The sequence below is a fragment of the Plecotus auritus genome (assembly GCF_963455305.1).
Source record: "Plecotus auritus genome assembly, chromosome: 2".
Lineage (NCBI taxonomy): Eukaryota > Metazoa > Chordata > Mammalia > Chiroptera > Vespertilionidae > Plecotus > Plecotus auritus.
The window spans coordinates 34,814,579-34,837,522 of NC_137771.1; the positions used below are offsets into that span (position 1 = coordinate 34,814,579).

At 43.1% G+C, this 22,944-nt stretch overlaps 1 protein-coding gene across 4 annotated transcripts in view; it reads left to right on the top strand.

Moving 5' to 3' along the window:
* The window catches only part of RAB3B (RAB3B, member RAS oncogene family), a 93,243-nt gene that overhangs the window by 40,732 nt on the left and 29,567 nt on the right, over nucleotides 1-22,944 (top strand). For all 4 annotated transcript variants that reach the window (XR_013959734.1, XM_080652117.1, XM_080652118.1 and 1 more), the window contains exons 3-4: nucleotides 10,754-10,872; nucleotides 13,927-14,051. Coding sequence is in view for 3 of the 4 variants with exons in the window: in XM_080652117.1 (XP_080508243.1) it covers nucleotides 10,754-10,872; nucleotides 13,927-14,051 (244 nt within the window). In the remaining variant the exon portion in view is untranslated. The remainder of the gene's footprint in view (nucleotides 1-10,753; nucleotides 10,873-13,926; nucleotides 14,052-22,944) is intronic.

The window sequence follows — 22,944 nt, forward strand, 5'->3', positions numbered from 1 at the left end:
CTGACCACCAAGGGGCAGGTGCTCAATGCAGGAGCTGCCCCCTGGTGGTCAGTGTGCTCCCACAGGGGGAGTGCCACTCAACCAGAAGCTGGGCTCATGGCTGGTGAGCACAGCGGTGGGGTGGGAGCATCTCCCGCCTCTGTGGCAGTGCTAAGGACCCCTTGGGGATCCTGGACTGTGAGAGGGCACAGGCCAGGCTGAGGGACCCCCCCCCCCCCCAGTGCATGAATGTCATGCACTGGGCCTCTAGTCAGATATATAACAGAGCAAGATCCAGGGGTAGAGGCCCTAGAGATAACCTCTTACTAGATGTGTGACCTCTCAAGTCTGTCACTGCACTGGGCTTCCCCCTATTGTCTATAAGATGGAAAGGAACTAGAAAGAGGAGGGAGTTTATATGATCTCACAGACACTTTCCCAACCAATCCTGAGGTTCTAAGTGAGTTTTCCCTACTCAGTACATTGTCAGTCCTTGGGTTTCATTCACCAGCATTCTTATTAAGTGTCTACCATGTGCAAGGTGCTATAGTTGAGGGCCTGGGATTTAGCTAAACATAAGATTGGGTTTCAAGATGCTCGTAAGCCAGTGACTGTAATAAATGTGATGTGTGTAGTGATATAATGGCAAACCATAAAAGGGCAGAGAAGGAAGTTACTTTGTGGTGGAAAAGGAGGTCAGAGAAAGCTTCAGAGAGGATGTGACTTTTGAATAGGTTGTGAATTGTAAAAGAGAAGGAGATTCCAGTCAAAGTTCCACGTATCAGCATAAGGCCCAAGGGTGTGAAGAATCATTGTGTTTGGGAAACCACAAGTTAGGCAAAGCTGGAACTCAGTGGAAGAGTAAGTAAGAGGGAAGAAACCCTGAGAAGCTTGCACCCCATTCTATAGGCTGTGGGAAGCCAGGGAAGGGATTTGGACTTAGAGGGAGATGATGAGATTTGAATTTTAGTATGCTCTATCAAAAATGTTGCAGACACCCCATAAATCCATCCTTTCAACAAGTGTTTATTGGAAACCTCTCCCCCCCCCCCCCCGCCCCATTCTATGTGTCAGTGCTGTGCCAGACACAATAGTAAGCAAAACCAGACATCCTGTTCTTGTGGCACTTGCAGTTTGGCAGGGGAGACAGACCTTAATCAAATAATTACACAAATAAACAGAAAATTAGAGTGGGGATGAGTGCTACAAAGGAGAAGCACATGGTACCAGGAGAGCATGTAATTGGAACATTTGACTTTGCCAGGATGGTGAGAACAGCTTCTTTACTGAGCTGAGCTCCAATGTTGCCTCAAGGAAAGGCACTAAGAAGGCTCTTTGGAATGGGCCTTGTGGCTTCAGAATCCCCATCCAGAGACTCAAGCAGGCATTGTGTCCTAGTCATCCTTTTATCTTCAGGACTTAGCCAACCCTTGGCACAGAATCAGCACCCAGTGAAGATTTGAAAGAAGGAAAATCCCATTAGGCACTTCAGGTATTTAAAGGTGGCGGTACTGTTCCCCAGAGAACTAAACACCTTTCTTCCTTCAGTTACCATTCCAAGTTCTCGTCCCTGTTGTGGTCATTCTGTTCATTGTCAAGATCCCCGTGACAGGTGATTTAAGACATCAGAGATGTAGCCCTGTGTAAAGAGCACTGGCTTCTTGGAGTCAGAAGCCAATTTTCATCATTCACTTTCTTCAGGCCTCAGTTGCCTCTTCTGTGGAATGAGGATATTGGTCCTTCCCTCACAGGAATTCTCTTTGAATTAACTGAGATAGTAAGACAAAACTTTGTAAACACTAAGTTCCTAAACAAACATAAGATTTAAATATTTGGAAGGCTGCCACATGAGTGAAAAATTCGATTTATTCTTTGTGTCTCCAGAGAACAAAATTAAGTCAATGGATAGAAATGACCACATGCAGATTTCAGCTCACCAGAAGGAAGAAATGTTCTAATAATCAGAACTCCACCCATCAGTGGAATGGCTGCCTTTCACGGGTAACACTCAATACAAGTATGCCATGGAAGGAATTCCTATTTTGAGTGAGAAGGTGGATTGAATAACTTTCAAGGTTTCCTTTTAACTTTAGAATTCAACAATCTAATAGTCAGGACAAGTGAAGGAGCTGAGAGGGCATTTGTGACAGAGAGAGTAGCATGAACAGAAATATGGAGCAGAAATGAGTATGGCATGTGTGGGTGACCATGAGGAAATTCCAGAAAGAAATGAATGGTCTGTTTGGATTGATGATGCAATGGAAGATAGAGAAGATAACTAATATGACCTGTGTGCCAGACACATGTGGTTCTATTTAAGCTTTGTGGGTGATTTCCAGCCTTACCCTCCAGTGGAGGGGAGATTGTTGGCCCCAGGCAATTTACTTAATCTGTGATCTTCAATTAATTTATATATAAAATGGGGACTCACCCTGGCTGGGTGGCTCACTTGGTTAGAGCATTGTCCATATACCAAAAGATTGTGGGTTTGATTTCTGATCAGGGCACATACCTAGGTTTTGTGTTCATTCTCTGGTTGGGATACATATGGAAGGCAACCAATCGATGTTTTTCTCTCTCTCATCTCTCTCTCTCTCTCTCTCTCTCCCTCCCCCCCCCCCCCCCAATAAACATATCCTCGGGTAAAGATTTAAAAAGTTAAATAAAATAAGAAAAGTGCCTGGCATATAACAATGCTCAACTAGCAGTTTTATAGTTGTATTTTGTTACTACAAATAAAATCCCCTATGTAAAACACTTATCAAAGAGCCTGGCACATAATAGGTGTTCAGTTGATGTTAGCTCCTTCCCTCTTGCTCATGTGTCCGTCTGCCACAGTGATGGGGCTGCTGGAGGCCAGAGCAGTGGCTTGCTCACCCTGGTGTCCACTCTCTGGCTTATGCTCTGCCCATATGAAGAGCTCAGTGAATGTCTGTTTCTTAGAAGTAAATTGATTGCTCTTGATGACATGGTCTCTTTCCTCAAGTAGCCAGTGAGTCATGCCACTTTCTCCTTCCTGTCTCCTCTCTGGTTCTATTTCTGACTCTCATCAGTGGAAAGGGAATCAATGTTCATCAAAAATGATTTTTAAGACAACAGGGGGGTGGGGGCATGAATGGGAGGTGGGGGGTAATGGGGGAATAAGGACACATATGTAATACCTTAATCAATAAAGAAATTTAAAAAATGATTTTTAAAAATAAAGGAGAGGGAGGGTGGTTTAGGGGCTATTCTCTGGGCTACTTTTCTTTGAGCACAGGGCTGTGACAGCAGGATTGTTGTTGTTTCCCATCTTGTTTATTTTTTAGTGAAATAACAATAACAACAATGTCAACAGTAATAGCAGCAGCTCCTATGAGCTTTATTGAGAATCTACTGTGTTATCTCTCATCCTTACACAACCACTTCAGGGTTGGTCTTATTATCACCACTTTACTGATGAGGAGATTAAGGCTTAGAAAAATTCAATAATGATGAAAATGATAAATTCCCATGTTTGAATTCCTATTATGAGCTAGATACTTAAGAAGCATCTTATTTCATTAAAACACTCTACAAAGTAGGTATAATTATGTCCAGTCCAGATGTGAGGAAGCTTAGCATTAGAGAGATGAAAAAACCAAGCTGTCCAAAATCACATAGGTGGTGAATGGCAGAGTGGGAGTTAGGCCAAGACCTGCTCAACTCTTACACTCATTCATTCCCTTTCTCTCTGGCCATTTTCTACTCTTTGAGGGAAACTTCGTGATGAGACTCTAGCTGCAACAGCTTTCGGCAGTTTTAATGAGATGGAAGTGACATATGGTATGAGTCTCACCCACTCGAGCTGGGCAGACCCTGGGAACCTGCTCCTGAGGCTGACTCTGGAAGTACCAAAATAATAACTGATGCCCATCAGGAACTTACTATGTACTAGGAACTGTTCCAGGCATTTTAGATATAATAACTTTCTTAATCTCCACAATAACTTCATGAAGTAAGGTATTGCTATTATTCCCATTTTTATAGAAAAAGAAATTAAGGCCCCAAAAGGTAAATTTCCCAAGGAGGGGATTACACAAGAACATGAATACCTGGAGATGGTGATCACTGGAAGCCATTTTTATATGTGTTTTTTTTTTAATTGATTTCTGAAAGGAAGGGAGAGGGAGAGAGAGATAAAAACATCAATGATGAGAGAGAATCATTGATTGGCTGCCTCCTGCACGCCCAATACTTGGGACCGAGCCTGTAACCTGGGCATGTGCCCTGACCAGGAATCAAATGGTGACCTCCTGGTTCATGGGTCAACGCTCAACCACTGAGTCATGCCAGCCGAGCTGGAAGCCATTTTAGAGACTGCCTCCCATAATCACAGATGGTAAGTGGTAAAACAGGAATTCACACCCAGAAGTCTAAATCCCGAAACCATGTTCTTAACATCAAAACTGTATAGCCTTTTTGTTTAACAGTGGTGGTTGAATCCCTACTGTGTGCCCAGCTTTGTGCCAGGCACTAGGACTACAGAGTTGACTACAGAGATGAAACTGATTCCATGTCCAAGCTCATTTATTATTGTACACCAGGATTTTCAACTAATGGGGCATCAATTGGTGACAGGACTCTTCTGTCAAAGAGCTGGGACATAGGGCCAGGCTCCAGGCAGAGATGGGGGACTAGAAACTCTCACAGAGAAACAGTATAATGCAGGTGGAGTGAGAAGAGTTAGGACCTGGTGGTAGTGCGGTTATTCAGAAATCCTGCCTGGGCCACTAGATCACCAGTTTGGATGGAAAAGTGGCTTAATTCTAAACCCTAGAAGACAAGATTTAGGGTCTGACCCTAACAATTTGTGGGAGGAGTCTCATCTATAGGTTCGCTGAGGAGCTCAGGAAGCAAAGGCAAGGGCATGGGAGGGGTGGATCAAATACGGCTGCACTGTTTCATAGGTTCACACACACAGCTTTTATGTAGATACTAGAGGCCCGACGCATGAAGATTTGTGCAAGAATAGGCCTTCCTTCCCCTGGCTGCTGGCACTGGCTTCCCTATGGCACCCGGGACCCGGGCCTTCACTCTGGCCGCCGCCTTCCGCCTTTGCTCCAGCCCTGCCGCCCTCCTGTAGTTCCTTCCACCCTCACCCCCCTCCTCATAGCAGGCGTCCTGCCCCGCCCCGGCTGTTCCGTGCCTGCGTGCATGCGCTGCCCAGAGGCCCAGAGCAGCCAGGGCAGGGCGGAACGCCTGCATTGTCACCATGGTGATGACGCAAGCGGCCAGGCCTGGCCGCCGCCACCTTTGTCGCGTCAATGTTCATATTCTCTCTTTATTGGCTGTGGGCGCTGCCATCTTTTGTTGTGGAGTGACGGTCAATTTGCATATTGCATCTTTATTAGACAGGATGGCGGACAGTGAATACTTCTCTGAGCCCTGCCAGAAACATCACTGTTATCTTTGATTTCTCATCTCTTCATATCTAATTTTCATATCCAATCTGTCACCATGCCCTGTAATTAATCTCTTAAGTACCTCCCTCCTTTTTAAAAAGTTATCGATTTTTAGAAAGGAGGGAGGGAGAGAGAGAGAGACATCAATTTGTTTTTCCACTTATTTATGCATTTATTGGTTGATTCTTGTATGTGCCCTTTACAGGGATTGAACCCACAACCTTGGTGTATTGGGACAACATTCTAACCAACTGAGCCACCTACCTGGCCAGGGCTCTCTTAAATACCTCTAGAATCTGGTTCTACTCCATCCCATTGCTACCACTCTAGTTCAAATCCTGATCAAGTCTTACCTGAACCACTGCAAAGATCTTCTAACCAGCCTTTCTGCTTCCCTGGTCTTCTCCCTCCAGTCCATTCTCCACATCACAGTCAGAGTGAGTGGCCTTTCTAAAATTTAGATCTAATCATGTTAATCCCATGCCTCAAAAGGTGAAGTCCAAACCCCATAGCACACCATTCAAAGCTCTTTCTAGCTTCATCACTTACCCATTTCGATTTCCCACGTTCCTTAAGTTCTTTTAGAGTACTCACTGACAAGAACTTTCTTCTGCCAAAAGTATGAAACAGACTGTAGAATCTCAGGGAAGGCGGGGGTAGCTGGGTGGGTGGGAAGAGATCAACCAAAGAACTTGTATGTGTGTGTGTGTGTGTGTGTGTGTGTGTGTGTATATATATATATATATATATATATATATATATATATATATATATCTCATGGACACAGATAATAGAGGGGTGAAGGCCTGGGGTTGGGGGTGGGGGCAGGCTAGAAGGAGTCAATGGGAGAAAAAAGGGGACATATGTATAACTTTCAACAATAAAGATTTTTTAAAAAACACCTTTCCTTCACTTCTCTGCTTGGAAAATTTTTTTATCTGCTTGAAAAATTCTTCAGAAAAGTCCCTGTTGTCCTCCTTCTATTGACAGATAAGCACATCTCCAGGCAATGCTTCTGGGCTCAGTGCAGATTCACCTGTGGGAGTCATTATGCTGTCTATCACATTTCCAGTTCTCCTCCTGGGCATATTATAGGATTGCACTTTCTTGGCTGCTGACATGTGACTTGCTTCGGCCAGTGATATGGGAAAAGTGGAAGTTTTAAGAGCCAACACATGAGTCATACACTTTCTTTTCCTCTGGTAGCTGCTCTGCCAGTCTTTATCCTCAAATAAGGGTGACAAAAAGCAGAGCACCCAGCCAAACCTTGAGTGGATATATAACAACAGTGAAAAATAAAAGCTTGTTGTTTAAGCTGCTGAGGTTTGTGCTTGCTTGTTACTGAATAACCCAGTCTGTCTTTAACTGATACACTAGCTCTGTGTTGACAAACCTTCCATAAACTACCTAAAACCACCTCAATTCTGCCTTACCTGATTTGCCTGATATATTTTCTTTATACAACGTATCTGGTATACAACCAACTAAGCTACCTACCTGGCCAGGGCTCTCTTAAATACCTCTAGAATCTGGTTCTACTCCATCCCCATTGCTACCACTCTAGTTCAAATCCTGATCAGGTCTCAGCTGAACCACTGCAAAGTTCTTCTAACCAGCCTTTCTGCTTCCATGTCTTCTCCCTCCAGTCCATTCTCTACATCACAGAGTGCCACACAGTACTAATTATCAGTTTGACTTGGTATGTCTTTGCTACCTCTACATTTTTTTTTAAACCTCTACACTTTTACTGAGGCTTCCTGAGGGCAGGGATGGAGCTTATTCCATTTAAAATATATATTTTTGTTGATTTTGGAGAGGAAGGGATAGGGAGAGAGAGATAGAAACATCAATGATGAGAGAGAATCATTGATCAGCTATCTCCTGCATGCCATCTATTAGGGATCAAGCCCACAACCAGGACTGGGAATCAAACTGATCTCCTGGTTCATAAGTCAATGCTCAACCACTGAGCCACACCTGCCGGGTGTTTATTCCATTTTTATGTCACACAAAGTATAGTTCATGGCCAAGGCAGTATACTGTATTATGTGTAGGAGTGTGGTAACCCTAATCAGTCAGTGTATTCCGGATGTTCAAGGCCACTCTGAGCATTGGAATCCTAATCAGGGTGTTCAAGGCTAATGTACCATACGCAGGTGCAAAAGCAAGAATTCAGACACTGCACAGGCATGCCCTTCTATAACCCAAAAGACTGAGGTCACTATTTGGCAAGAAGCCTCTCTTGTCTAAGTTAGTATAAAGTATGTTACTAACCAGCCAGTGTGGCTGACTCCTGTATAGCTCCTATTCTGGGGGCTGCGTTGTGGGGAAGACATGTTACAGACCAGCTGGTGCTGACTGTTTTCCTTGGATGGCTCCTGTGTTTGCTACTGCATTAGCAAGAATTGCTTTGTCTAATGGCTCCTTCGTAGCAATGGCTACTTGGACTGCAATAAAGTCTCTCTTATATACCCACGACTTCTCATGTCTTCTCTGTCTTCTAATCCCCGGCATCCAAGGAGGTCTAGTCCCTGGCAGAGGGACTCGGACCCAACAATTGGCATAGTGGAGTAGGATTCAAGGAGTGAGTACTCCAACAAGGAGTCAGACAGATTTGTTTTGAATGCCAATTCTGACATTTAGTGGGCAATCATTCTGAAAAAATGGAGTAATAATATATACCCTACAGGGTTTTTCTAAAATTTGTAGATAACAGGTGTAACATATGTACAAATAATGGAATGCTATAATTATTATTTTTCCCATTATTATTATAGATGGTGTTCAATTAGTGCTTATGGATAAATCTTTCATTGATTGAGGGGTAGTGGTATGTGCATTGGACTTGGAATCATAAATCCTGGATTTAAGGCATAGGTTTTGTCACCAGTTTGCTTTTTTATATTCTCGACTATAATATGTAAATACTAATAACACTTCCCTCACAGGGGTTTGATAAAATTTAAATAAACTAATATAGAGGAAATGTTTTATTCATGCCCTAGCATCACACATTCTAAAATTGTATTGAAACCGATGATTGGCTGGCCCCTCACCCGCACCAAGTGGACATTTGTGAAGCATCCCATTGTGCTCCAGTAACATTTCCAACTGGACTGTGAGCTGCTTGAGATAAAGAATTGTCTTAGAAATTATTTTAGTAAAAACGTTTATTTCTCCGTATATCAGAGTAATACATGCTTATTGTAGTGAAAATAAAATTACATGAAGAAAATTAAAGTCCTAGTAATTCTTGTCTCTCGTACAGAGATAACTATTAAGTTTTGATGTTTTTCTTTTCAGTTTTCTTCTCTGCAGATATACTTACAAAACTGGTATCATATCACAAATGCAAGCATTGTCCCAGGTCATTAAGTTGTCTTACAAAAATAAACATATATAAAAATCTTATAGTTGAACCATTCTCCTATTGTTGAATATATAATTTGATGATACTTTTTCACTATCTAAATAAAGTGGTAACAAACATTTTTGTGATTAGGTATTTGATTTTCCAATTTTGTAGGAAAAGTTTTTAGGAGAAGAAATTCTGGGTCAAAGGGTACAGATATTTTTAATGCTCTTGAGACTTTCAAGTTGATTTCCAAAAAGGTTGAACCAAGTTCCACTCCCATGAGCAGGTGTGAGGTTGCAACTTCTCACTATATCCTCATCTATAATGGGAATTATAATTAAAAATAAGGTAAAAACCTTTTTTAACACTTTTTAAAAATTTAAATTCTTTATTGTTTAAAGTGTTACTTAAGTCTTCTTTTCCCCCCATTGACCTCTCCCCGACCACTCCCACCCCCCAGCACATGCCCTCACACCTCTACTGTCATGTCCATTGGTTATGCTAATATGCATGCATACAAGTCCTTTTGTTGATCTCTTACCTGTCCAACAACCCTTCCTTTCCTCTTAGGTTGGACGGTCTGTTCGATGCTTCTGGCTCTATTTTTGTTCATCAGTTTATTTGCTCATTATATTCCACAAATGAGTGAGATCATGTGATATTTATCTTTCTCCAACTGGCTTATTTTGCTTAGCATAATGCTCTCCAGGTCCATCCATGCTGTTGCAAATGGTAAGAGTTCCTTCTTTTTTACAGCAGTGTAGTATTCCATTGTGTAGATGTACCACAGTTTTCTAATCCACTCATCTGCTGATGGGCACTTAGGCTATTTCCAAATCTTAGCTATTGTAAATTGTGCTGCTATGAACATAGGGGTGCATATATCCTTTCTGATAGGTGTCTCTGAGTTCTTGAGATATATTCCTAGAAGTGGGATCACTGGGTCAAATGGGAGTTCCATTTTTAAATTTTTGAGGAAACTCCATACTGTTTTCCACAGAGGCTGCACCAGTCTGCATTCCCACCAGCAGTGCATGAGGGTTCTTTTCTCCACATCTTCACCCACACTTGTCATTTGTTGATTTGTTGAGGATAGCCATTCTGACAGCATCTCTCGGATGACTAGTGACTTTGAGCATGTTTTCATATGTCTCTTGGCCTTCTGTAGGTCCTCTTTCGAAAAGTGTCTATTTAGGTCTTTTGCCCATTCTTTGACTGGATAGTTTATCTTCCTTTTGTTAAGTTGTATGAGTTCCCTGTAAATTTTGGAGATTAAACCCTTATCGGAGATAACATTGGCAAATATGTTCTCCCATGCAGTGGGTTTTCTTGTTGTTTTGTTGATGGTCTCTTTTGATGGTCTCTTTTATTTTGATGTAGTCCCATTTGTTTATTTTCTCCTTAGTTTCCATTGTCCTAGGAGCTGTATTGGTAAAGATTTTCCTATGACATATGTCTAACATTTTGCCGTCTATGGCTAAAATCTTTTTTTTAAGTCCTCACCTGAGGATTTCTTCCATTGCTTTTCAGAGAGTGGAAGGCAAGAGAGTGAAAGGGAGGGAAGGAGAGAGAGAGAGACATAGATGTGAAAGGGATACATCGACTAATTGCCCCCCACATGTACCCCGACTCGGGGGTGGGGAAGGAACTGCAACCCAGGTATGTGCCCTTGACCAGGAAATGAACTCATGACCCCTCTGTGTGCAAGCTGACATTCTAACCAGTTATCAATACTAGCCAGGGTGGTTAAAACGTTATTGTACAATAAATATTAATTTACATTTCTTCTATGAATTGTTCATTCCGCTTGCCCATTTTTCTGTTGGGATTTTAATTATATTCTTATTAATTTCTATGAGGGTTTGAGTATTTTATTCTAGTCAGTAAATATAATACAAGACACATAATAGATGTTCTTATTAGCTAATTGTCCTGGGGACTTTTTAGGAACAAAAGCAAACTTTCTAGGAGGCTGACTTTTTCTTTTCCCACCTAGGACACAGCGGGGCAGGAGAGGTACCGGACCATCACCACAGCCTATTACCGTGGGGCCATGGGCTTCATTCTGATGTATGATATCACCAATGAGGAGTCCTTCAATGCTGTGCAAGATTGGTATGAGATTCATTCATTCATTCGTTCATTCATTCATCAACCTGTTCAAGAAAACCTAGTGTGGTTTAGGCCTTGTGCTATGGGCTAGAAAAATCTGGATGAATTAGATTGGCTCCTGTCCTCAAGGAATTCACAGATGACATCAGTAAACAGGCAATGAAAATAACATGTGACAGCCGAAACCGGTTTGGCTCAGTGGATAGAGCGTCGGCCTGCGGACTGAAGGGTCCCGGGTTCGATTCCGGTCAAGGGCATGTGCCTTGGTTGCGGGCACATCCCCAGTGGGGGGTGTGCAGGAGGCAGCTGATCGATGTTTCTCTCTCATCGATGTTTCTGGCTCTCTATCCCTCTCCCTTCCTCTCTGTAACATATCAATAAAATATATTTAAAAAAAAAAAAAAGAAAAAAAAAAAAGAAAATAACATGTGACAGGTTGAAGAGAGTCGCCGGGGCTGTGGGAACCCAGTGGAGGGCTCTGACCCAGCTTGGTGAGTCAGGAGAAGTGTCCTGGAGTTGTTGACATATGCTGCATGTTTTAAGATGAACAGAAGTTAGCCAGAAGGATGAACGGATAAGAATGTTCCAGAAAAAAATACAGATGTGCAAAGGTGGAAGGTAAGTGTGAGGACAGAAAGAGCAGAGTTCATGAAGGATTTTGCATACTGGGGTAACAAGTTTGGAACCAAAGGTTCAGATGAATTTTTTAGAAAGATCATTGTGGCCACAGTAGTGAGTGAATCCACATACTGCTTCCCTATCACATTAATCTCTGAGCTGGGCTAGGGGTCCAAGAGCACATCCAATCCAATCCAAGTTCGTAAAGACGCAGCTCACAATGGAAATCAGCCCAGCTCCCCAGCGGTACAACCTCTGAGCCACTTACATCTTTCTTCCTGGAGCATAACTCACAGGGAGAAGGGCGCATGGGGGTAAAGACAGGTTGGAGGGAGGGGCCCGGACCCAATGCCCCTGCCTGTGGGAAGGATGAGGATGGGGGAAGGTGGGACATCTGTGCTCTGGCTCTTCTTCAGAATCAGAGAAGCTGAGCAGGCCGGGCACACAGCAGCAGTGCTGGCCAGTGCCAGGCTTTTCTCCTGCTCCCTTTTGCCAACAGCTGCCCTTTGAGGACTTCCCATTTCCCAAGGAACTGTTGCCATGACTATGTGAAGCACTGTTTGTGTCTGGGGTCTTGAGCTGAGAGTGACCTTGCAGGCTGCCTGCTGCACCCACCTGTTCTAAGCAGCAGTCCAGGGTGCTACCTGCATGTATCTGCATGTCTGTCATTCATGGCGGTCTGTGTTCTCCTTCGCAGCCTTTTGGTCATCCTCTTCTTCCTCCTTTCTCCCCCTTTTCTTTAAAAACTCCCCTCTACCTTCTTCCTTCTTTCCTTTCTCGTTTCTCTTTACTCCCCCTTGTTTTTCTCCTCCTTTTTCCCTTCAGTTATGATCTCCCCACCCCCCATGGAGTGATCAGCTCTTTGTTTAAGTGTCTCCACACTGCTCATTCCTTGTTGGCTTTAACCCCTTCCCTTTCTCCATCAGTCTGTGTTCATTCTGCCTCAGGAGCACAGTGACTTTAACACCTGGTGATGATACCTCCAAGAATAGCCTAAGTTGCTAATCTGGGAGCTGAGAGTGGATGGGGTAGGAGGAGGGAAGAAAATGACAGGAAGAGTTGCATGAGGAAACATGGAGACTTGGCTCTGCTTACTGACTCGAGGCTAAAACCTAAGTATGTATCCCTCCCAAGCCTTGACTGTTGGGTTTTGCCTCTGAGAAACTTGGTCCCAGCCTAGCCCCTATCTGCCATCTAGGCCAACAGTGCCCAGAATGGAACCTAGCTCTTTGTTGGCCCACAACAAATGGTGGCTGAGTGAATTCCATCCTTTGAGGGAAGGGCTTCTCACCCTGAAAGAAAAGGTTGGTGGTGGGATCAGCTTTGAGAGCAGGGTCAGTGATGGATCTCCCTTGGGTAGTTATAATTGAGTTAGATTTAGGGTCAGTGTCAGGGTAGGGTCATAATTTTAGATCTGCTTCAGGATTAACCATTTTCTGATTTATTCATTCATCAGACATTCACTGTCAACTTCTCTGGTCTGTGCTGTTTGCAGGGGACTGGCACCCCAAAGATGAATAAGCCTGTCCCTGCCCTCAAAGGAAGGACAGATACATTCAGCCAGATGTAACAGTAGCCACAGTGAATGTGAAGGGGAACGAAAGGGGAAGTAATCATTTCTACCTGATGGGGTGGTTGGGGACAGAATTAGGCCCATCCCCACAAAAAGATGTCTCCACAATATAAGGGTCTTGTTTTATCCCCTCTTTTAAAATGATGTTTCTAATTATAGAAGTAAAACATACTTACTTTCAAAATTTGAATAGTACATAAAACTATTTTTAAAAGGTTTCATAATCATTGTAGATAAAAGAAAGCACTGCTGACATTTTGGTTTCTACAAATAATCATGATCTAAGGTTTATGAATCACAGAGGAGGGAGAGGCTAGCTGGGCCTGGGGAAGGCTCCCAACAGGGAACCTTGGACCTTTGAGGACAAGTTAATGTGGGGAAGGGGTTCCCAGTACAGGCAAAGGCACAAGCCATGGAAAAGCATTTGGGGGGAATGGATGAGAAGGCTTGTAAAGTGGGAGGAAGGGTGATGAGGCTGCAGAGGCAGGAGGTAAATGGTCTTTAATGCCTGACGGAGGGATCTAGACTTCATTGCATGGGTAGTGGGGGAGAGAAAGCTTTTAAGAAAGGTTATGGTCAGATAGATGGTTTAGAAAGAGCTCTCTGCCTGCTGAGAAGAGGGGTGGGCAAATCCATTAGAAGAGGGCTCCAAAGAGCTAGGTAAAGTTTGCAACCAGCGCTCAGGGATCAGCATCTGTGACAGCTAGTTGGGGCAGGTATGTCTCTGTCCTCAGCTGGATTAATTAATAGTAACTTGGGTGTTGCTATTCCCATGGAAGGGAATTGGTTTCTTCAAGCTTCACAGAGCCCTTTCCAGCCTGGGGTGTGTGTGTCATTAACATGGTCCTTTATCTGTTGCTCTTTAGGGCTACTCAGATCAAGACCTACTCCTGGGACAATGCACAGGTTATCCTGGTGGGAAACAAGTGTGACATGGAGGAAGAAAGGGTTGTTCCCACTGAAAAGGGCCGGCTCCTCGCAGAGCAGCTTGGTATGTACACAACACATGTGTTCACATTTGTGTGTGTATGGAAGTGTGACATTGGGGAGATTGTGAAATATGTACATACTAGAGGCCCGATGCACAAAATTCGTGCAAGGACCTTGGCCCCGGCCCCTGCCCCTGCCTGCCACTGCTGCTGCAGCCCCTGCCTGCCGCTGCCATGGCTGGGGGCCTCTGCCACCTCTGCCACGGCCCTTGCCCGCAGCGGCTTTTGTCTGGAAGGACATCTGGAAGGATGTCTGGTCTAATTAGCAAATTACGCTTTTATTATTATAGATGTGCTCTATGTGTTGTTTTATATTTATGTGATGAACATATATAGCTTTGTGTTAGGTAATTTATGATTATATGCATATATTTTGTTACATTGAATATATAAGTAAAACTTAAAATTATGAACACTTTTCACCAGCTCCTTCCACAAAAGATTTAAGGTGTTTTATAAAACTCATCATAGTACATTTTTAAAACCCTAAATAAGTGAGAAAATTGGAGCAAAGGAAAAGCAAGGGTAGGAGGTAAATAAGAGGAAGCCAGCAGTGACATAAGTATGTATATTGTAAATTCTTGGGCATAAGCAAGAGTTGGGCCAAAATATTGGCTTTGAGCTTCCTAGCAACCATTGCAAAGAGGGAAACATAATCAGTTACATGGTTCAGAGATGGTTCTTAAATTAAAAACAGACCCATTATTCCAGAGAAGCACTACTCTTCATTGGCAGCTGTAGAGCAGACTCTATATGTGGCTTGTGACAATGTCCTTAATATCAAACAACCCTACAGTAACTATAGCACTAAACATCACAGGTTGTCTTACACTTTCTCCCAATGTAAACTGATCCTTCCTCACCAAAACACATTTCACAACAAAAGTTATTGTATGAAGGGAGGAAACAGTGTGGCTTTAAGTATGCAGTTCAGTAATGCTCTGGCTTTTTCCAAGGTTAAAGCATCTTCATTCTTGTGCTCCCTTGAGACCCAGGTGCCTTAGGTGTGTCTCAGTAGCTCCACAGCAGGACCCCTGACAATACTTGCTTAAAATAGCAACTTTTTCTTTTCTTTTCTGTATTGGGGTTTAATGTAAGATCGACTTAGAGAAATCTTCCTCTATTGCTTAGCTATTAGCTAGTCTAAATAGTTCTCACGGCTTAGGTGTTGTACGTTTTCAGAAGTAGGAGGTTTAAAGTTATACTCTCTGGCAATTTCTGAAGTACCAATATATGGGCTGGTAGGTAGGTAAACTGTATAATGTCCACGTATGTTGTATATATTTGTATTATGTGTGTTGTGTGTTGTACATATTTATATTACATGTATTATGAGTATGTGTGTGTTGGGGGAGGAGTCCTATGCATCTTTCTCCCTTCTTCTATTCCCCAGGGTGTTCTGAAATAGAAACTAGCAAACTGTAGGTAGATAATAAAAAGGGCCCTAGCTGGTTTGGCTCAGTGGATAGAGCGTTGGCCTGCAGATGAAAGGGTCCCGGGTTCAATTCCGGTCAAGGGCACATACCTCTGTTGCAGGCTCTCTGCAAGCTCCTGGCCCTGGTGGGGGGCATATGGGAGGCAACCAGTTGATGTGTCTCTCTCACATCAGTGTTTCTCTCTGTCTCTCCCTCTTCCTTCCACTCTCTCTAAAAATCAATGGAAAAGATATCCTCGGGTGAGGATTAAAAAAATAAATTAATTAATAAAAAGGAAGATTGAATCATCATGGGTCGTACTGTTCTTATATCTTCACAGAGTTTCTCAGGATTCAGAAAGTACCTCCACCCATCTGTGGTTCTCAGAACAGTAAGCATGTTCTGCCGCCCACACCTAGGTGATCTCAGGCTATCTCTTTATGTCTTCAACCTGCTGTCCCCAGGGAAACACCCAGCACGCTCCCTGGACCCTCTATGCTCCATCTGTTTGGGATGCTCTCTTCTGTATCCCATTCCCCACCCTCATTCATCCAGTGAAACATCCCCTCCCGCACACACACACACACACACACACACACACAGTTTTCAAAACAGCTCAAGCTGCACACCTTCTGTGAAGCCTTTCCTGGCTGCCCAGAGCTCTTTTCTTTGGGTCCCCACTTAATGTACCCCATACAGGCAGTCACAGTGCCCATGGCACTTGGGTGCACTTGTTTTCTTGTCTATCTCCCAAAAGCTCCATGAAGCCAGGAAATTAATCTTATTTATCTTTGTACCCACAGTGCCTAGTATATGGCCTAGCACTGAGAAGATACTGCACAAATACGTTTTGATTAAATGTGTATTATGTTATGTATTTGGCTACTTCATTTTACTTCAATCCAATGAAGACTTCTGAGTACCTGCTCTATGCCAGGTACTGTGCAGTGAAATAGGATACATTCCCTGATCTGTGAAGGACAGAAACAGTGATACCCCCAGTGATCACTGTTGTGATAGAGGGATATGCCAGGGATTGTGGGAGCGCAGAGGAGGCACCTAATTCAGTTGGGGTCAGAGAACACGATGCCCAGGCTGAGTCGTGAAGACAAGTAGGAGCAGCCAAGGGAGAGAGAGAGGCAAGACATTCTAAGCAGGGAGAGTAACACCGACAAAGGCAAGGAATAGCACTTGGTGTTCAGGGGACCATAAATCATGGGAACACGCGAGCCTGGAGTAGTGTTTCCCAAAGAGAGAAACCCATGACACTGAAAGTGTGCAAGATGATTTTATGTAGATATTTTGGTGTGTCTTAGAAAAAAATATATAATCAGCATGTCAAGCCCTTAGAGTTAAACAAGACTAAGTTTTTAAAAGGTGAATTAGTTTTATATTAGGAAAAAAGATAGACAGCATGCCAAGCCCTTTATGACTAAGATTTTTTAAAAGTAAGCTGGTTAACTATTAGGTGTTTACTGTGGGCCAGCCACTATTCTAAATGTTTTAAGGTATTACTCATTTATTATTTTTTATTTTTTTTTAAAATATATTTTATTGATATTTCACAGAGAGGAAGGGAGAGAGATAGAGAGCTAGAAACATCGATGAGAGAGAAACATCGATCAGCTGCCTCCTGCACACCTCCCACCGGGGATGTGCCCGCAACCAAGGTACATGCCCTTGACCGGAATCGAACCTGGGACCTTTCAGTCCGCAGGCCAACGCTCTATCCACTGAGCCAAACCGGTTTCGGCTAAGGTATTACTCATTTAATTCAATTCTCCTAAAATCCTCTGAGACATGTACTTTTCTTATCTCCAAGTTATTTTTTTTAACAGTTGAGAAAACTGAGGCACAAAGAAGTTGAGTAACTTGCTTAAGGTCACACAGTTAGTAATAGGTAGAGTCAGAATTTGAACTCAAGCAGCAGTCTGGCTCCAGAGCCTAACCACTTAATCACACTGTAGTAATAATGGGTGATGTATATTGAGCCAAGCATTATATGAAGTACTTTGCATTATTTCATTTAATTCTCAATATAACCCTTCAAGGTAGGTACTATAGGACATGTCCAATACTCTGATAAATGAAGTTCATAGATTAAGTAATTTGCTCAAGATTACATAGTTAGGAAGTAGTGGAGTCAGTATAGACCTATCAAATGTACGTAGAAACATAGATGGAAGTGAGATTCTTAGTAAAGGGTTTAGGGAGGCACTTGAAGAGGGCTTTAATGAAGTGGTCAGATTTGGGCAGGCCAAGGTAACCAATCTCTGTCCTACTCAACTTCCTGAGCGTTCCTCTATTGCTTAGCCAGAACTTGATTACTTATGTGTCTATATCTCTTGCTAGACCTCAAGAGCACCCAGACAAGGGTAGATTTTCATTTATTCATACATTTATTCAGTTAAAAATATTTTTTGAGCATGTACTCTGAACCAGGCAAGTTCTGTTTTGGCACTTGGGATATAACAGTGAAGAAAATAGCTATAATCTTTATTGTCCTGGAACTAATGAGGAAATAAATTTTAAACAAATAATTATACAAAAATATATAATTTAAATGGTATAAATAAGTGAATTACCTGGTACTTGAATTATATCTTAATAAAGCTATTAAAATTGTGATAAGTTCTGCATAAGTTAGGACTCTTGTTATGACAAGTGATAAAACCCCAGATCAATCTAGCTTTAAATAAAAATTTAAAAAATATATATATTTAGCTCATGTACCTATGAAGTCCACTAGACCTTGGATTTAATTGCACTCTCTAGTTCACAGCTTTGCTTATCCTTCCAGCCTCTTCCTGTAGCCAAACTCTTCATGGGGAGTAAAGTGGATGATGGCAGCTCCAGATTCATATTGTCCCAGCTCCTGCAAAAAGAGCTTCTCTCTCCCAGCCACCATATATAAGTCTCAGGGAAGAATATGATTGGTCCCCTGTGAATCACATGGTTATCCCAATAGCTGGGGGAGGCAAGTATTATAACCTATGGTCCCACTACAACTGTATAAAATAGGGGTTCCTTAAAGAAAGGTATGGTGGGCAGATAAAAGTAACATAAGTTACCAGTCTATGAAGAAAGTGAAAAAGAAAGACCTAATTTTTAAAAAAATATTTTTTATTGACTTCAGAGAGGAAGGGAGAGGGAGAGACAGAAATATTAATGATGAGGGAGAATCACTGATCGACTGCCTCCTATACGACCCATACTGGGGATTGAGCCCACAACCCGGGAATGTGCCTTTGATCAGAATCGAACCCGGGACCCTTCAGTTCACAGGCTGACACTATTCATTGAGCCAAATCAGCTAGGGCAAGAGAGACCTAATTTTAGACTGGAGAGTCAAGATCTTCTGAGAAAGTAACACTTAAGCTGAGAACTAAAGGATGAGAAAAAGTTAGCCATGTCACAGGGCCTAAACAATCAAGGGGAGAACCGTGTGAGATAAGAGTAGAGAAAGTAGGCAGAGACCAGATTACAGGATCTTGTGGGCCATGTTAAGAATTTTGCAAGGAAGTGGTTATATCTGGGAACAGTGAGGGAAGATGCTCAGCCTTCCTCATCACCACCCTAGTCCTTTCCCTCTGCTATGCCGTCCATTAAGTACGTTTCAGTGGTCGGCTCGTCAGTGCTGCAGTGCCATTCTGTGCTTCATGGGATCCCTCTTCAGGCTTTTTTTTTTTTTTTTTTAATCTTTTCTCAGCTCATTCAGCCAAGACTATTGATATGGCCAGCAACTAGCATTTTTGAAGCTGTGAGTGAGTAGCAACAGGTCTTCTGTGAAGTTCCTGGGACATGAGTGAGGCTGTAAAGACCCTGGGGAAAGTGGATCTTTGGGAGGGTGGAGGAGTTTCAGGGCCTTCTATTCCAGGAAGCATGGCATTTTAGGGCCTCTGCCTCCCTGTGCCCTTCAGAAGGGGCTTCTTGTCCCTTCCCTGCATCTGATTGCGAATGGGTCTGGCCAGAGCCCAGGGAGGCTAGTAAAAGGTAAATGTGCTTCTGCCTACAAGAGAAGAAGAGACCGATTTAAAATGTGGTTTCGAAACACATACATGCACTCACTCCAGCAAAGTATAGTGGGAAAAGCATCAGACTAGAAGTGAGGAGATTGAATGTTTTATCCTGTCTCTGCCACTAGTTTACTGTATGACCTTGAGCTTTTTGTTTCCTGTCTGTGGATCTCAGTTTGCTCCTCTGAAAGATAGGGGATATGGATTAGTTGACTGGGAAGGTCTGTTTGGCTCTATTACTCTTTGATCCTGAAACTGCAATTCACACAATTCTCCACTCAGACTCCATAGACCAGCCGTGGGCAAACTACGGCTGCGGGCCGGATCTGGCCCGTTGGGCTGTTCTATCCGGCCCGCAGAGCCGAAAGAGCGGAGGGTTCTCTTGCTCTCCCCTCTGCTCCTTCACCAGCAGCAGTGTTAACATGGCAACGTCGGGACCACGGCTGCAGCTCCTACTTCTGGGTGGGCGGATTTATATCAGCCCATTCAGTAGAAGGAACAACCTCTCAATCTTCCAGAGGCTCCTTGTAATGCCCGCGGACGTGTCCCCCGACATCACCCTGGGAATGCGTAGACACGTTATCGTGGTGATGTAGGGAGACACGCCCCTGGAGAGCACAGTATCAGAGCATTAGCTAAAAAGGAGACCAACAACACTGTTCCCACTGAAGTTGATGTTTTAAAGACCAAAAACCTTTCAACCCAGTCAACATTGCCATCTACATCTACGTCCCGGGCATAATTTGGAAGTTGCACTAAAGAAAATGTTTAATTTACTGTTTACACATTTTGTTCTTTTCTATTTGTTTTAGTTTTAAATTATTTTATTATATTTAAGTTTAATTTGAAAGGCTTTTGTACCTTTCCTTTGTTAGGCAATTTTATTTTGCCTTTGCCATCTTCAATATAAGGTATGTTATTGTGCTATGATTCCTCCATTTTTTGAAGTTTCAAATTATAATAATTAGTGTTTACATTCTTCTTGTTAAAATGTTTGAAATGAATAAAACTATTGAAATAAAAAAAAAGACCGTACCCTTTTATGTAATGATGTTTACTTTGAATTTATATTAGTTCACACAAGCACTCCATCCATGCTTTTGTTCCGGCCCTCCGGTCCAGTTTAAGAACCCATTGTGGCCCTCGAGTCAAAAAGTTTGCCCACCCCTGCCATAGACTCTTGTATGCTGCCTTGCCTATTTTAGGTGTTGCTGAATGTTTTTGGATTGGTATGAATCATTGAAACCTTGCATCACTAAGCCTAGTTCCAGAGAAAAAAAGACCTAGTTGGCATTGATGATAGTAACTAACTTTGGTGAAGCTCGCAATGTGCTTTCACAACAATTCTCTTATGACCCTCTCTCTCCCTCGTAGCCTGGAAGGTGGCATTATCATCAGCTCCAATGTACTGATGAAGAAGCTGAGTCCAGACCACTTGTGTTTTCTTGTACACAAAGATCTGTGCACACTCCTGTGTCTTTATCTTTTCACTTAAAGATTATGTAACCTTACAGTTTGTGTTTTTTAAGTGCCCTTTGTTGGGAGTATGGTTCTTAAACATTTATTCAAATTGCTTTGATTACCCTTATGTTATTTATTTATGACAATAAATGCTGTGGAATTGTTTTTATTTTTAAAGATTTTTAATTGATTTTTAGAGAGAGAGGAAGGGAGAGGGGAAGAGAGAAACATCGATGTGAGAGCAAAACATTGATTGGCTGCTTTCTGCACACCCCCTTCCAGATCAAGTCTGCAAACTAGGCATGTGCCCTGACCAGAAACTGAACTGGAGACTTCTTGGTGCATGGGATGGCACCCAACCAAATCCTACCAGCCAGGGCTGTGGAATTGTTTTGTTTTTCTTTTTTCAAATTATTATTTTAAAAAAAAATTTTCTTTATTTTTGAAAGTATTACACATGTCCCATATTCCCTCGCTCGTGTGGAATTGTTTTTATTTTTAAAAAAAGATTATGTAACTTTTCGGAGCCATGCAGATAGTAGAGGGCAGACCCAGTACTACTCACACTCAGCCTTTGGACTTAAGGCTCCCATTTTATCATCCAGTGGTATTTTCCCAAAAGCCTGCCATAGTTTCTTTTCAATTTCCATCCTCATTCACAATGTTAGTGAGATTTCTTTAGATTATATTGCGGTAATATATAACCCAAGTCAGAAGCTTAGATATTACCGTAAAGTTGTTTGTTTGCTTGTTTTTTCTACCGCAAGTCAGCTGCAGCTCTGTTCCAACTTCTTACTCTGGGATCCAATCTGGGATGGCTAAACCACACAAAGGCTCTTCTTAAAGCTTTTGGTGAGACTTGGAATGGCCACATCCAGTGTCCAAAACAAGTCACACAGTTAAATCTGATGTTGAAGTGAGGCGATATATACCTCCCACAAGGAGGCACTGCAAGCCACTTGGCAATCTGTAGGAATGTAAAATCCTCTACAGGGAGGGCAGTGAATAATCTACTACAATTACTGAACACATGATGGACCCTGGAGACACAGAGGTGAATGAATTCCCTGCCCTCAAAATCCTCATTGACCAGGGAAGTAAAATAGGAAAGAGATCATTTCACTAACCTTTGGGTAGATGTCCTTAGCCTGTTCTGCTATCATTCTTTACCCTTCACCTGTTCTGTCTCTTTCCTGCAATCGCCTCTGGGGTGTTGACCTTTGCAAGCTTTGTTTCCCAGGCCCCTGAGGGGATTAGCCAAGGAGAGACACTGAAAGGTGATTGGAGATGAGAAAAGGGAGAAACCTGCATCCCGCCCCCCTTCCCTCCCCACACACAGTTAGCTTCTCTGTAGAGGCTGCTCCTCTTCTTCCTGACTCCTGCATCCATGGTTCTAGCTTCCTTTGGCCCTAGTAATAGTTTTCGTTTTAATTTATGTCTTGACTCTAGGCCCGGTGCACAAAATTTGTGCACTGGGGTGGGGGTCCCTCAGCTTGGCCTGCACCCTCTTGCAGTCTGGGAGCCCTTGGGGGATGTCCGACTGGCAGGCCTGTCCACGGGGAGCGGGCCTAAGTGGTCAGTTGGACATCCTTAGCACTGCCATGGAGGCAGGAGAGGCTCCCACCGGGCCGCCACCACCGCCGAGCTCACCAGCCATGAGCCCGGCTTCTGGCTGAGTGGCGCTCCCCCTGTGGGAGCACACTGACCATCCGGGGGCAGCTCCTGCATTGAGCATCTGCCCCCTGGTGGTCAGTGCATGTCATAGCGACTGGTTTTTCCACTGTTTGGTCAGTTTGCATATTAACCTTTTATTATATAGGATTTTAGAGAGAAAGGAAGGGGGGGGGGAGAGAGAGAGAGAGAGAGAGAGAGAGAGAGAGAGAGAGAGAGAGAGAGAGAGAGAGAACATTGAGTTTCTATTCCATTTATTCATGCACTCATTGGTTGGCTCTTACATTTTCCCTAACCGGTCTAAACCCAAAACCTTGGTGCATCAGGACGAT